The following is a 16,415-nucleotide window of genomic DNA, read 5'->3' as shown; positions in this document are numbered from 1 at the left end:
GGTCTGCCCTGAAAATTCCCCTTAGAACACAGCTGAAAAGAAGGAAGACATGCTGCTGTAAAGATACTTATAATCTACCTCTGTTTCAAAGCCTTATACTAATAGAAAGCAAATAGCCCAGAAATCTCTTTCCTCAGCCTGATACAAAGATTTACTTCAGTAATCTTAGGGAATACTTGAAATAGATTAAAATTTATTTACCGTTTTGTCAGAAACTGATACTAACTTCTGAATTTTGAAAGAAGATAAGCGTATGTTAGTCTTGATGTCACGAATCAGGCAAGATCTTTGCTGAATAATGTAAAAGTACATTGTAGGACACAGCTGAATCAGGATTTAAGCAAATAACTTTGTGAAGTCCATTGAAGCTAACGGGGTTACACTGTGGATGAACCTTACCTGCTGATCAAATATAATCTTTGAAAAAAGGCAATAAAGCACATCAGTCATCTCATCTCTTCTAAATCATATCAGTCATCTCATCTACTTGAACTTGAAGCATGTCTTCTACTTTGCCTCTCTCTTTTTTTTTTTCTTTTTTTTGTTTTCCTCTGAGCCAGCTACTGCTCCTTTCAGGCTTTTTTTTGGTGAAGTTTTCTTGATAAAAAACTAAGAGAACTTTGAAATACTTGCTTCTGCTTTCACTATACTTCCCAGAGTTGAATGCAAATTACAGGGCTCAGTACAGGGTTAATTAAATAACTTTTAGTGGCCTGGGCTACATAGAATATCAAACTAAATTCTCTAAAACTCACTTTTAACTGTCGGCTTCAGAAAAGACTGTTACAGACTTCTCCCTATGCAAAACGACTTTCAGTTCATAACCACATTCACACCTACTTTGCATTGCAGCCTCTGTATTTTTCATGTTTTCTACTTTTGTGCACCTTCTTTTAATGTTTCTTGATACGATGGTCTCCCTAGTTTTTGAGATACTCCTCTCTCTGCCTTTCCTCCTTTTTGGGTACCCCTGAATTTCTTTTCAAGGATTCTCTGAAACTCTCTTTGATTTCTTGCTCATCTTCCCTTACATCTAGCCACTGAATATTCCTCTTAGCTCATCTAATTTTATGCAAGATTCCTTGTAAGTTCAAGTTTTGTTTTGTTTTTGTTTGTTTGGGTTTTTGTTTTATTTTGGGGTTCTTGTTTGTTTGGGTATTTTATTTTATTTTATTTTATTTTATTTTATTTTAACTGTCACTTCAATTCAGTCCCCAGATCTCAGAATCTGCTAATAAGCACTCAAGCACTTGTCTTGATCAGTTCATCTCCATTTATGTGTTTTTGATATCTTACCATCAGCAAAAGCTGAGTCAAAACAAATCTCTCAATCTTTTATTTCAAACTTTGTTCTGCTTCCTCCTTATTTCACCGTTGACAATATATTTCTCCCCCACCAGCCATACGCTTGTACTAATGGCCAAATTCAGCTAAAAACTGTGGGTCTGCTCTCTCAAGCTCTTGCTGCTGAGTCAGTTGAGGATGCAAAACCAGCAGGAAACTGTGCATTTTTTTTCTCATGGCATTCATTTTCTACCTATTTAGCTTTCTGAACCAGATCCCAGTGCCACCAGACAAGCACCAGATCAAATTAACTGTATCATTACACTGCACTCCAACAACATTTTCCTCCTCCTCTTTCTGTGTTTTTCACACCCATACCAAGTTCAAACCCTGAATTACTTGCTCCTTAACTATTTCTGCAATTCCTTTATTTTCATCGTGTCATTACCTCTGAACTCCTTGTTTGAACTCATTATCCTTGGCTTTAGCAACTGGAGCAGCTTCTGCCTTTTCAGATCACCCATTCTTCTCCAAAGGCCGTGCGAAAGTTCAGCCAAGGCCTTTCCCATTTCCTTGACAGATATCAGTCTCCTTTTCTGAGTATCCTTTAGCTGGTTCTACCGCTGTATTCAGCATCAGCCTTCCTGTCCTTCAGCGTGCTTCACAGGATCTTCCTTCTTTCATGACTTGTATTGCCTGAAACAACTTGCCTTCTACTAGTGTCTCGGTAACCATCCACAGTTCTCCTTGGTCACCTTTTAGGTATGACAAAGCCAGCCCAGGCTTATCTGCAGGGCTTCTAACCATCTGCTTTAGATGCCTCTCTTTTCAAACCATTTGTTCCCACTGCTTATCAAAGCTTATACAACTTCAGTACAAACTGTCTACTGTCTTCTTCCTTAACCTCCGTCTTTCTGCTTAAAGTTTTCTTTTAAGTGAGATCTCTTTAGGGTAGAGAGTCCTTCCTTCTTGGAAAAGTGAGAAGCACTCATGGTGTTATTGTCACTCTTGTAAATAAATATTTAACGAATGATACTGAAACAGAGATATGTGTAAAAGCTGAATACCGATCTCCTGTACTTTGGCACAACTTCAGTACAGCAGTCAAACACAAGGCAGTTATCACATGTGGCAACACCGCCACTCTCTCTGCAAGCAATAAAACCACCACTTGCCTTCTGATTTTTCATTGCCCTTTTTTTTTTTCTTTTTTTTTTTTTTCCCCAGCTGGAGGACGATATTATAGCCAAACCTGATTATATTCAAAGTATAAAAAACTTTGCTGCTCAACAGTCTGAAGAGTGGGTGATTCTTGAGTTCTCCCAGCTTGGATTTATTGGTAAGTCATTAAGACCTCAGCAGCGTGAATTGCATTTGGAGCTGTATGGGTCGAGTAGGTCTTACTTGGAATTACATTTCAATGTACAGAAGGACTCGCATATTAAATCTTCCTTGGTTCTTCAGGAAAGATCCCACTGAGAGTCTTGTACTTTTTGTGCTCTTTAAATCTGTCTTTTTAATGCAGAGTCTCCACAGCACAGGATCTAATAGCCGGGTTCCCATTAGAAGCAAATTGTTCAACCTCAGGGCACTATGTGCCCCTGTATCGTGTAGTTTTCAAGAATGAAATTTGAACAATCTATTTAAAACTCTGCATCCTTTCCTTCTGTAGAGCAGAACATGCATCCTGCATCATAGGGAGGAGTTTATTATTTTTAGTAGAGAGTTTATTTTTATATTTTTTCTTCTGTTCTCATATATATAGTTTACTTGTGATAACACTTCGAAGTGTTAGGTCAAACAAAGAAATCTAACAAAATCTGCTAATTAAAATAGCAAGAGAACTAAATGAACAGTTATAATATTTTAAAAGCAACATTTTTCACATCTATGTCTTAATTTAAATACATTCAGTATAGTATTGCCAGTGAAATTGCATATCTAGCATTTTGAGGAATTTTTCAGACTTCATTCCATCTGACACACTGATAGATGTGACTGGCAGATTGGTGTTTGGAACTAGGATATAGCTGCACACTTTATTAGTCAACTGGTTGACTATGCGAGAATATCTCCAGGCATGGGATGGAAATCTTTTTAAAATCCCAACAAGCTGGAGGATGCACGACTCTCCAAGGCTGGAGTCTCTGTGAAATTTCCACTAAATATCCATGTGTTTAAGGCTGGAGTAAACATAAAGCTAGTGATCTTTCCACAGCAATAAAAATATCTGAATATGTGATTTCTTGTCTTGCTTTCAGGAAAATTGTTTAAATCAGAAGACTTGCCACTCTTAGTGGAATTTTTTCTCATGTTCTATAAAGATAAACCCATAGACTGGCTTCTAGACCACCTGCTCTGGGTTAAAGTGTGCAATCCAGAAAAGGATGCAGTAAGTATGTCTATGAATATGTGAACACAAGTAATATTCAAACTGTCTCAGTGACAAAATGATTTATTTTCAAAAAGCAGAATAGAAATCTCTCAAACCTGACTTACTTTGGAATTTGTGGGGAAAGATCTGCATAGTGTGGCACTGTGTTTGAGCCCCATTAGTGCACATGGAGAGGCCTGACTCACAGAAATTCAGATTTCTGCACAGAGCTGTCTTGCCTCCATCAGCTCTGAATATGGACAGTGCAAGCTCACATCTGCCTGCAGCTGGTCACACAGGCAACCCCACAGCACCAAAGAAAATTCTGAATATGTAAACCCGCATTCCTATGCAATCTGCTCTAGGTGAACTAGGTGATCTCCAGAGGTCCCTTTCAACCCCAACCATTCTGTGTTCCTGTGAAACCTAAATGGACTGTCACAATTCATAACCTTCTGCTGACCTTCTAATATGAAAGTCAGTAAAGGATACAGTTTTACAGTCACAGTTGTTCTGAATTTTGCTTATCAGTTCCTTTCTTTTAGGAAGCAGAACTTAAGTGTTTTGCTTTAAATCTTACACTATCTGGGGAAAAACTTGGCTGTTTGCCTGGAAACAAAAATGCAGGGAAATGTGTAGATTGAAAGAACTAAATGGTACTTTTTACTGAAAAGGAAAGAAACAGTTGTGTTGAATTGCAAAAGGTGCCATTCCTAGCACTACAGGTGAGCCCAATGATAAGTATTTCTTTAGGTCCTTTTGCATTTTTTCTCTCACCAGTCTTTGGTCTTGGTCACTACTCATTCTCTCCTGGTATAACAGACTGTGCCACAGCAAATTGACCAGAGTTTCTGCTCCTTCTTGGTTTTCAAGGTTCAAGAGTTTTTATTTGATTAGTGTAGCCAGTCCCTACTCCAGGTGTTTGCACATGTTAGTTTAGTGTTGCTGAAGAAGGAGGAAGATACAGATAAGAGTTGTGCAGAGCATGAGACTGAGAGGAGTGGAACAAAGAGGCTTCATGTTTTACTGTGTAGCAGAGGTGACTCCTCGGGACAGCAAAATGTCCCTGGTTTTACACTTCGTAATGCCAGAGGAGTCTCCATCTCCACTTCATACAGGTAAGAGTAAGCTTTGAAATCCTACTCCATGGGTTAGGCTGGCCCATAGGTGTTAGAGTGAGCCTTAGGTACCTCTAATTTAGGTTCTTGCCTGTCTGTGATAACAAAATAAAACAAAGATACTATTATGTTACCATCACCCATCCCAGATCTAACATGTGCCAGCTTCAATCCAATAGGAGAAACACTTTACTTTCATTTTTTAAAGGACTCTTCTAGCTTCTAAGACCTGATTCGTACCTAAACTGAAGCTGTGTTCCTGGAAGGCAGGCAGGCAGCTGCTGGGAGTCTGCCCTGGCCAAGGCCAAGCAGAGTGGTATTAGCCAGTCTCTAGGGAGTTTCACTTCTGCAAATACAATTTCAATTGCTGTGGGTAGCAAAAACCTATTGAGACAAGTCAGTCTCATGCTGCCCTTGGGTGGGAATGACCAGTGGCATGACTTACGGGGACTGCTCATAAGAATGCAGAAAATGGAGGCTGGAGGAAGGACAGGGATCCCATCTGCTGTTCCTCCTCTGCTCTGCAGATTAAAGCAGTGGACTTGCCTGCAGGCACCAGAGAAGGCAGCTGGCTGACAGAAATCCTCACGCTTTCCCCTGTCCTAGCTACTATGAGTGTCGCCAAGTCATCACACACTGCGCCTCACAGGAGGGTCAACAGGGCACCTGTTTTTGGCTTTTATGTACCGTCCTGTGGTGATGGGTGTTTGGCAAATGTCTTCAGCCTGGGCTGAGTATTAACATACCAAGATTCTACTCCATCTGCTCACCGCATCGGAAAAGACAGCTTGTGACATTCAGAGTCATCAGATCTCTGCATGGTTCAGAAACTTCACCATTGTTTACGTCCTGTGAACTTATCTCCTGATCATGATCCAGTTCTGGCATCCCCAGTACAAAAATATACAGACCTGTTAGAGTGGATGCCAAGGAAAACCATGAAAATGATCAGAGAGCTGGAGCAGCTCTCCTGTGAGGACAGGCTGGGAGAGCTGGGGTCGCTGAATGGAGAAGAGAAGGCTCTGGGAGGACCGTATTGCAGCCCTTCTATATATAAACAGGGCTTATAAGAAAGATAAAGACTTTCTACCAGGGCCCGTTGTGACAGAACAAGGGGCAACAGTCTTAAATTGAAAGAGGGTAGATTTAGATTGGACATAAGGAAGACACTTTTTACGGTGAGGGTGGTGAGGTACTGAAACAGGTTGCCCAGTGGATGCCCCATCACTGGGAGTGTTCAAGGCCAGGCTGGACGGGGCTTTGAGCAACCTGGTCCAGTGGAAGGTGTCCCTGCCCGCAGCAGGGTGGGTAGAACTAGATGATCTTTAAAGGTCCCTTCCAACCCAAAATATTCCATGGTTCTGTGATCATATGCAGTGGCGTGTATCCAGCAAGTGTAGTGGGGACTAGCAGGCTGCAAAGATGGGAGGCTTAACTTCACGAGGAGCTTTGTCTCAGTTTCTGCACAACCACCCACACCAGTCCCGTGCTACTGATTATTCTCAGCTTCTACAACAAGTAGCTCTTTTGGTAGTGCTGCCATAGCATAAAAGGAGACATGCTAGAGACTCTACATTATTACAGAGCATGAACTGCAAACCCTGTCAGTAGAAATATCACTTTTTTTTTTTTAATAATGATTTTTTTTTTCTACTAAAAGTATAGTGCGGTTTTCAAAGAAACGGCTGCCAATAAATCATTTTGCATGTATTGTGTTTTTACATTGTTTTGCTGAATGTCTGCTGTGGACAAACATGAAAATACCTAGTTCTTTTTATAGCCTTCCAGATGGTTTTGAACTTTTAGTTAGTACTTCTGTAGAAACCATAAATGTCCCATGAGTTTTGGTGCTTAAGCCAGCTGAGTGAAGACTTCATCACTTCTAGCTTTAGAAGGCACTGATACAGTTTATGTAACATTTTTCTTTTATAGAACTGAAAGCACTTGATTGAAGAGATAAACACATTATCCTCCCAAATCTAAAGATATGAGACCTGGGATACAGAGAAGTTAAGTGATCTTCCAAATACACAATGATTTTGTGGCACAACCAAAAGTGCAACCCAGGGAGTCTCATTTTAGCTCTTTGCTCTGTTCTATGCCATTATGTTTCATTATGTCTCATGAATTATTGCAGTGTGTTTGTGTCGCTATATCAAACTATGATGCTCTATAGATACAGAGCAAAAATTACATTTCAAGAAGTAATTTGCTGTCATTCAAAAATCAAGAAACTCAGAAATTCGTACTAACTACAGTTATTTAATTCCCTGGTATATGTCATGTCACAAAGTATACTACACTGGAAAATCAAGATTGAAATACAGTATCTAAGGGCTTATGTAATTATAAGACAAAAGATACATAACACATAGTGTAGTACGTTATAAGCCCCTCAAACATAGGAGAAAGAGCCAAAATGATAAAGATGGAAATGTTAGCAGAATCTATCTCAGGAAGGTCAGTTTTGGTCAAAATAGTTTAGTTAGCATGATATGGCAAGGCCAAGAGTTGAAATGAAATTTGCCAGAAACAGCTAAAAAAATCAGTCAGTTTCAGATTTGAGGTCTATTTTTGTTACTCTGAGGTGTGATCGATGGTATACAGTGCAGAAATCCCTGAATTACTGGTGGTTGAACCTTCAAATCTACATAGCACCATGAGTGGAGCTACACTGGAAACAGTGTATTTGAAATAAGGTAACTGTTAATCTAAGGATTACTCATTTAAATATGGATAAAAAACCCGGACCCATTCCCTCAACTACAGAATTAAATTTCTTTATGGAACTTAGTTTGTCTCTTCTTTATTTAAATAAAACTTCGCTCGCCTTTACTTTCTTTCCAGGCACACTGTGAAAAGGAAAAGGCAAAGCTGCGTATCCGTGCTAAACCATCTCTCTTTCAGCATGTGGGAACGTATTCATCACTGGCTGGGAAGATACAGAATTTGAAAGTAAGGATAAGAAATTAGCGCCATATTTCTGAATTACATGCTTATGTCCTGACTTGTTTCTCAAATCAGTTTCAAGAATTGCATCTTTGGAATTAGACAGCACTTCTACATCCAATAATGTCAGCTCTCAAATTTGGGAGAGAATATTGATCTGGCATCTAAACTGCAGGTGGAGCACGTTGCTTCTGCACAAGCGTCTTTGAATGTCTAATCTGAACACTCGTACCAGTCATGGTAGCATTTCGTGGCATGTAGGAACCCTCTTCACAACACAAGGTTTCATGTGCTCTGCACCCTACAAACACAAACAGCTATGATCATTCGTTTGGGCTAAATAGTCTACAATCCCAATACAAGGGACTATTAAGAAGAAGGTATAGTGGTAGGACAAGGGCACGCCTATCATGATGGCCGTAGATTTTTGAGGAGATTTTTGGAGGGCAAACAGTGGATCTGCCATGTATATGATAAGAGCAATGAGCCACCAGACTTCAGGGATGTCCTGATGGCACCACTTAGAATGGTCATGGGATCATTCAAATTGCTGCATTGGATCAGACTAGAGGTTTGTGTGGCAGAGACCAATATCAGATTATCTGGCAGAGGGCATAGTAAACAACAATGAAATAGCCTACTGCAGAGAAGTTAATTTATAAATCTAGGCAACTGAGAAATAACCAGTACAGCTCTGTCTACAAACTGTAACAATGAGTCTCAGTGATTGCACTGAAATGAATATTTTGTTTCATTAGAAATAGATTGTATGTTTTTTGACAGTGATGTAATTATTTTCTGGAATAGTTTCCTGTAATAATTCAAGATATTGAAGCACTTATTTTTCATTGCATGATTTACAATATGTTTCTTTATATCTAACAGGATAAAGATTTTGGCAAAAATGTGCTACATAAAGCACATAATAATCCACCTGCAAAAGTGGATACAAGCCTAAGAATATACCAGCAATACACCTTGGAAAAAGTTTATGAAGGAAAAGACTGTTTCTGGGCTTCAGCTCCAGTGGCTGGAGACTACATCAGCTTCACCTTTTTAAAGCCACTAAAAGTAGAAAAGTAAGTATTACGTGATATGGAATATGGAAGCTTACATACTTGCAGTTTGGAAATTATTCAGTCTGTTCAAAATCACCAGTGTTCTATTGTTTTTATAAACCATAGCCTGGTTACTGATGAGAAATCCATGATCTGCTATTTATCTGCTCCCTTTCTTGAATTCCCCTCCTGAAATACATTTCTTCCTTAGTAATTAGAGAGCTTCTTAAATGTTTTTCCTTTTATTTCTTCAGTTAAATATTTTACAACTCCTTATGATAATTCTCAAAGGAATTTGGTTTTAATGAATTAATTTCATCAATGGGGCCAGTGGAAGCTTTGTTTCTATAGTTGTCAATGGAAAGGCTGCCTGCACGATGTCAGCTCAAAGGTCGTGTCCCAGACCAGACACTTACCAGTGTAGGTGAAAGCAAAGAGAAAATATCACTGTTGTGGGAAAATAATGAAGAGTGAATGAATAAAGGTGAGAATCAGTTGAAGACTCATAGACTTGAATGTAGGTGTTTACAGTAGAGACGTCTACAAAAGGCAGATGTGTGAGCTCCCACTATACATGGCAGAGATCTACTTGATGCAGTCAGTGGAAGCTGGACAGCTGTTCATCTCGTTCTCTAGTTGGTCACCTGAGTTGGTTGCTACGTTTCATTGACTGGATTGAGTGGATCTCCACTGCCTGAAGTGGGAGCCTGAACACTTGGATCACAGCCAGACATCGAACTTCAGGTGTTTGGATCTGTAGCCAAGTCCCACCTTAAATGTTTCATCTGTTTCATTCTAAAAGATGAAACTGTCTTCTCTGTTCTGACATCGTTCAACTTGGGCTTCTTGGAAATGAAGATGCACCTGTAGCTTAAGACAGCGTTGTTCAGAAGAACTTACTTTATGAACAATACAAATTGAAGGTTGGCACCAGAAGAAGCAGTCCTGCCTGGTTCCACAAAGTTTCTTCGATCTGTGTCAGATTGGAGGACAGATCTGAGTTAAAACTAACCTAGCAAGAAATACAGTTCCAGGAGTGTCTCTGGCACAAATTCTCATAATTACCACATAATGACTGTATGTCTGTAAGGATATTCAGAGAGAAAAATCCTTCAATGTTGTTACACTTCCTCCTAAAACTAGTCATAAAACTGAAAGACTCCCATTTCTGCAAAGATTGTAGATTTCTCATTTATTTAAAAAAAAAAAAAAGTCTATATCTCCATCTAGTGACCTGCACTAAATGATAGTTGTTCTGTGTTCAGTGTTCAGATAGTGTTCTGTGATCAATTAACTGTTTTATGCTTTGGGAAACTTGGGTAGCCTATATTTTTGCATTTTCCTATTACCGGGAAGCTGTACTGGATGAAGCAAACTTACATATGGTATTGCCTAATGGCTGGTCCCAGCCCCATCCCATTGCTAACATGTGAAAATGTATAGTTAATCCTATAATATTTGGTGGTCTTCTTAGGTCTTGATTGTTTGATTGATAGCAGAGGAGGGAGGTTGATGCTTTATATTTCCTTAGCTCTTTTTGAATCTAAAAACTGAAGAACTTTAATGCCAGAATTTTAAAATCAAAGAGGGTTTTTTTTTTTAAATCTCATAGGTGTTTTGCTTAATGATGATAGTTGGATTCTTGCTTTGACAGTGCTGTTGCTCATTGGCTATAAAGCAGATTATTTAGATCAGTATTGATAAAAAGGGGGATTCTCTTGCCATGTAGTGTATTGTCTAGTAGAAACAGGGATTTTGCTGCCATTGAATTCCAAGAGTCTGTCTCACCTTGGCCTTAGGATGATAAGAACAGATCAGAGAGCAAATCTGCCTTACCATTTAAGCCTGCAAAGTTAATTTATTTGGAACTTGAGCACTGCAAAGGGGGAACACTTGCATTTGTGGTTCCAGAGAAAGATGGTTTTAATGCTGTTCTGTTTAAAATAAAAAGCCTCTAGCATGGTTTGGTCACACATTGGAAAGTTTCAATGCCTATTTCTGTTCTCTATAGCCCACAACTAATTAAAGACAAGGTATTTGAAACCTTCCTTCCAAACTCAAAATAATGACTTCCATAGAACTTTTTTAAAGTATGAAATACCTGTAAATAATATACCTTTATCATCAGGTACTTCTTCAGAAGTGGAAACATTGAGCACCCTGGTGATAAACTGTTTAACACTACCGTGGAAGTGTTACCGGCTGATGTAAGTCTTTCATTTCCAGCTGTAATACACAGTGCTACTTCATTTTAAGTATGACGTTCAGCATAAAATGTCATGCCCTAGAAAATATTTCTGGAGATTGTATTATTTTATTTTTTACAGGAAATTCTAAGAAAAGAACTGGTTGACAATGGAAGTAAATTTAACTACCCAGCAACCAAAGACGGATATTTAAAAATAGGTAAATTATTTACTATCACCTAAACTAAAATGCCACTATGTGAACAAAAAAATGGACTATTGGGAGATCTGCTTAACTTGCCACTTTTTTCCATCTCTTCTACCACATAATTGCTCTTTTCTCCCAATGAACCACTTTCACCTCACCCACACTTCTTGTTTGCTTTAATTTGCATCTCTCTCCCACCTCCTTGTGGCTGTTTTGCTCTAATTAGAGATACAAACCAAAATGCCATCAACTCTCACTTGCACGTGCAGGTTGATAGGAAATGAATCATACCTGGGATGCTTGTTTTTCATTTGTCTGCAGCAATTTTATGCCAGTTTAACAATGTTAGTTAAAAAGCATTGAACTAGTGAGGAAATATATCAGAATTGGTCTATGATTCCTGATACATCTTTTTAAAAATAAGCATGCTTATCAGAAAAGCTCTTTTAGATTCTTTAATGTGACCATGTGGGCTATATGTATCTTGTCAATACTAACATATTTAAATTGATTTTTTAAGATTTGTAGCTATAGGTTCTTTATTTTCTGGTATTCTTTTCCAGCTCCTGGTTGCTTTAACTGAAAGAATGAATCCTTCTTCTTGTTTATAGCTTTATCTTTCAGTTGTTATTATTTGACCTTGTCCAAAAGATTTATTTTCCCTAATGTTGTATCCCTGAAGTTAGTTTATGATTTGTAATTTAGAACTTTTGCACAAGTTCATGTGGAAGTGTATTTCATTCTAATATATGTTTGTACGGGTCTCGTTTTATTTTTATTTAGGGGCTTTTGAAAATGGAATTGCAGAAGGCAGTATCAATCAGTCAATAGGAGAAATACAGGCTATTCGTTTATCAGTCAGTTCTGATTCTCCTGTATGGGCATTGCTTAGTGAGGTAAGCATGTTAATGAAAGCAATTTAATTAAAGATTTATTAAATGAGTTTCAGTTCCTCCTACCGTATAGTATTGATAATAGTTATTTTTAAATTTCTTTTTGAATGGCGTTTTGTGTGGATAAACTCACTCAAGAAAAGAATTGTATTAATTGTTCAGAGGAAAAGTTACATTTATTTCATAGAAAAAGTGCTGGAAATGCTCCAATGGGATGATTCTCCAGTTTTTGCAGTGCTGTAAGAAAAGCCACTAGAATTCGGGTCATGATAAACAAACCAACCAAAGGAGACAGGGACACTTTTCTAGCGTTTTCAGTCGCCAACCTGGATACTAATTATAATATGCAAACATTTTCAGATGAACATGTGATTATTTTATTCTTCAAGTTTCTCCCAAGTGTATGAGTGTGTGTGAACCCCTAAGTAGAAAACACTCAGCAGAAGTCACTGAAGAGAATTACTACAGCCTTAAACTATAGCCACGGGTGGAAGGAGGTAAAAGCTCATGTCTTAGGTAATGCTTCAGCAGATTTTAGAAAACAATGTACTTTGTTTTTTTCAGGTACTTATCAAGACATCTGAAAAGTGAAAAAAATACATTTTTGAAGTGCGGCTTGCTGCAGGTTGTTTGAAAACTTGGCTTACAACAACAAAACACTGGCTGGGTAAAAAGAACAAATCCAAACCCATTTAATTCTTAATAATATGTATTAGGAAAGAGTTGAGATAGCTTTAATCTTATATAAATAAAGATTTAATAGTTATAAAGAACCCAATTATGTTAGTAATTTCTATAAAATGTTCTTGATTAAGGTGTCATATGTAAAAATCTCACCTTAGTTTGGCAACATTCGATATATATTATTATGAAAAATTGATAAGGCTGCTTTCAGGGACTGAAGCATAGAAATATGGTAAGTTCCACCAGAACAAAAATATGGACATTTTAAAAAATATAAAGGACACAGTTTTCAACTCCACTAAAAACACTGGTCAGTTTTGGAGGGAAAGTTGTCAATATTCATTGCAAGTATTTAGAGCAGTCCACAGAGATAGGAACAACTTAACAATATGAAAATGGATCTCAAACTTAACAGAAGCAGCGTGTTTCAGCCTTAATGTAGCATAAGTTATGTTTAATATTTTTTTAAATGGGAAGTGCCTACAACTTACCACTTGAATAACTTGAAACTTAAACAAGTATTGTTCAGGGGATTATAAAGCTTTACAGTGAATTTTGCATTAAAATTACTATAGGAGATAATAAGTGTATTATGTGTAATTATATTTTTTTAGAAAGAAAATCTATTTAAATAAAATAATGGATCATATAATTCGATAATCAGTATGTACTTATACTTAAATCCTGATCACAGGAGAGAACTCAATATTAATTTGAAAATAAAAGGTGAACCACAATAGTCTCATTTGAAATGTTTTTGGGAAATGACAATCTGCCTTGGACATCCACCTGTTAATGTGTAGAATTGCTGTATCACTTCTTTAGGACTTGAAGCACACCCGCACCATCGTTCTCCTGCACGTGCCTTGCATCCTAAGAGCAGACAGTGAGAAATCAGCTGCACTGTACACTTTTGCAGGGATTTGTACTAAGTGTGTTGAATTGTATTCTTAATGCAAGAGTATTTTTAATTAGAATGAGATGAAATTCATTTTCTTACATTAAAACAGTTCGAAAGGGTATTTTTTTAAAGACCACCTCTAATAATATTTGATAATTTGCAGTATACTTTATATGCTGTGGTGCTATATATATATGTGTGTAGATATATGTATATCTCTGTATATGTGTGGTTAGATATATGTATGTATGTGTTTCTTGGACCAAATATTGCATTAGGTTAAGAGTTTAATGCAGGTTAAGAATTAATGCAGTAATGCAGAGTGCTTAGAGATCCACAGAGGGACACCTTTATCCATCGGCACTTAAAGTAAAAGGAAGGGCTGGGTGAAAGTAAGATCAATGGATCATTTAAAAGCTGTGGCTAAAAGTCCAGCTCAGGACAGAAGGGAAATCTGGTGGCTCCGCATAGAACCACCTGTCGTGTGGAGGGCAGAGCCGCCTCCCTCTGCCCCTGCTCAGAACCGCCTTTCAGATCAGCTTTTTCTCTGCTGGTACAGGAGTCCGAATGACATTTAGTCACAAAAACTTGTTCTAGGGAGTAAAACATAACCTAGATTGCATTGGGGAAGAAAAGATTGAGTTCTCTCAAGTCATTCTCTCTTAACCTGAAGCGCTTTGGCATCTTTGGGGAAAAACGAATTGTGGCGAGATTTTTGGAGTAGAGTGGTCTCTTCCCAAAAAGGCAAAGCAACAGATAACCTACAGAACACTTCTGTTGTTTGTTCGTTTGTTTGGGGTTTTGTTCGTTTGTTTGGGGGTTTTGTCTTGTTTGTTTGTTTGTTTTTCCCTGCAAAGCTTTAGAAACTTGTGTGGGTATGAAAATGATTAAAGTGTAGGTCCTGATGCCTTAGTTCAATTCTTGGCATATCATAACTTTCAGTACTCTCATTGAAACCACATTGTGTTTTGGGGATTATCTGCATCTTCAGGATCTTGTCAAATGCTTCAGAATGGCAGGGTTTTTAAGTGCAAGGCCTGTTCTGCCTGCCATCAAAAGACGAAAGAAGTAGAAATCACAGTAGAAAGAGTATTTCTTATAGAATGTTTAACTAATTAAGTGTGTGATCTAGTAAAAACTTAAATCTTCTTTTGCCATTGCTTTCCCTGCAACAGAGTCACAAGCTGGGAGCAGTGTCTGCATTCAGGCTGCCTTACACTGACTTGTTATGGGGAAGCGTCACTGTATAGGAGGAAATTTCAGGTTGATTATCATCAGTGAAAACACAGAAAATACTAAGGTAATAGCTTTTGTTACCAAAACCTCTTAACAGTGAAATGAGATTCTACTCTAACTGTTGAAACGTAATTTCAAAAAAAGCTCATTGGGATACCTGAGGTTATATTAGGAAGTGACTGGACTTTTGTAAATATATATATTTTTTTCATTCTGCACTGCCAGCTTTGTGCTTCATTCACTCTGTTTCTATTTTTATGTATTTTACATAGCCATTGCAATCGGAGAATACACTTCCCATCACTTCGATGTAAACGAGGTTTCAGTTATTGAAATTGTAGATAATGCGTGGTTGCATGTGCACCGTTAAGTAAAATTTTGCTCAGTGCCCATTCTTCCCTGTGCTGTGTGGAGTGCAGGGGCTCCCTGCACAGTCCACAGAACCACAGATCCACTGTGAGACTGGAGGAGTGTCGTGAGAGGATTTTCACTGAAAAAGCGATAGCCAAATAGTGAGCGTTAAAGCCCTAGGAAGTGACATGGAGTGTAAGGGAAGTACACTTGCCTGTGAACAGCAGTAACCACCACTGGCGATTAAAATACCTGGGTTTGTTTGTAACAGGCTCTGTTAGGCAAGGAGCTTGTTAGGCAGAACGCTTGTGGCTTCCTTCCCACCCTGCCTGTCTGTGGTTTTCCATTTATTTAATAATCCTGTGCACATAACCTGCAGGCACCTCCACACACCACGGCTCGGAGGCCAGTTGAAAGGTGGCGAAGAGGGAAAGCTTCAGTTCAGGTAGAAGATCCAGGGGATGAAGAGCACCCTCCAGCCTCACAGGTAGCTGGTTTGCAGTGTAGGTGTTGCGAGTGTAACTTACAGAGGAAAGGCAGTAAGCATAAGGCAGAAAACAACTATGAAAGGAGGTTCAGATTCTGTACCAGATCACCAAGCTCCTTCGTTATGAAATTTTACTTCAGTACTTTCATGTGATTTAAAACGTAGTCTCGAGAATATTGACTACCTCAGGCTCATTGTACATGTATGTAATCAGGTTAAATGCCTGTGTGGGAAGAAAGCGCATTTTTCAAGCTAATTCAATATTAATAACAGTTTATTCAACCCATTTTGATTTTCACTGGAGCATAGTTATTCGTTTCTCTGGATGGCGTGTCTCCATTCTTGTCTTAAATCCTCTGCAGGACCTTTGAAATGGGAATGCTAACATTCGTCTCCAATACAAAAGGCAGTTACGAACTTGGCTTCACTGATTTTTAAAATATTTTATTTTCCTTAATTACCTGGGCCTCTAATCTCAGTGTTACTATGACTTTTTGCACAGTTTAATAGAAGCACACATCTAGTAAGTTAGTAAGTGCTGATGGGTGCTAAATGTACACTGAGTCTAGACTCTTAACAAGAATATCTATTAAAATTAATTAGGAGCTATTTAATCCAAAGTTGAAGATGTATTTGCTTATTGAACTGAAAATCTTCTCTCTCATATGTTTGAATAAATGTGAAGG

At 38.2% G+C, this 16,415-nt stretch overlaps 1 protein-coding gene across 1 annotated transcript in view; it reads left to right on the top strand.

Annotated features, from left to right (window-relative positions):
- The window catches only part of MGAT4D (MGAT4 family member D), a 35,437-nt gene extending 22,694 nt beyond the window's left edge, over window positions 1-12,743 (top strand). The window contains exons 8-15 of the mRNA XM_065634296.1: window positions 2,512-2,623; window positions 3,546-3,676; window positions 7,624-7,731; window positions 8,611-8,804; window positions 10,912-10,990; window positions 11,111-11,189; window positions 11,961-12,073; window positions 12,635-12,743. Of these exons, the coding sequence (XP_065490368.1) occupies window positions 2,512-2,623; window positions 3,546-3,676; window positions 7,624-7,731; window positions 8,611-8,804; window positions 10,912-10,990; window positions 11,111-11,189; window positions 11,961-12,073; window positions 12,635-12,661 (843 nt within the window). The 3' untranslated portion in view covers window positions 12,662-12,743. The remainder of the gene's footprint in view (window positions 1-2,511; window positions 2,624-3,545; window positions 3,677-7,623; window positions 7,732-8,610; window positions 8,805-10,911; window positions 10,991-11,110; window positions 11,190-11,960; window positions 12,074-12,634) is intronic.
- The last annotated feature ends 3,672 nt before the right edge of the window (window positions 12,744-16,415 follow it).

Source organism: Caloenas nicobarica, chromosome 4 (assembly GCF_036013445.1).
Source record: "Caloenas nicobarica isolate bCalNic1 chromosome 4, bCalNic1.hap1, whole genome shotgun sequence".
In the NCBI taxonomy this organism is placed as follows: Eukaryota; Metazoa; Chordata; class Aves; order Columbiformes; family Columbidae; genus Caloenas; species Caloenas nicobarica.
The sequence above is the reverse complement of the archived record's forward strand: the minus strand, read 5'-3'. Positions and strand labels throughout refer to the sequence as shown.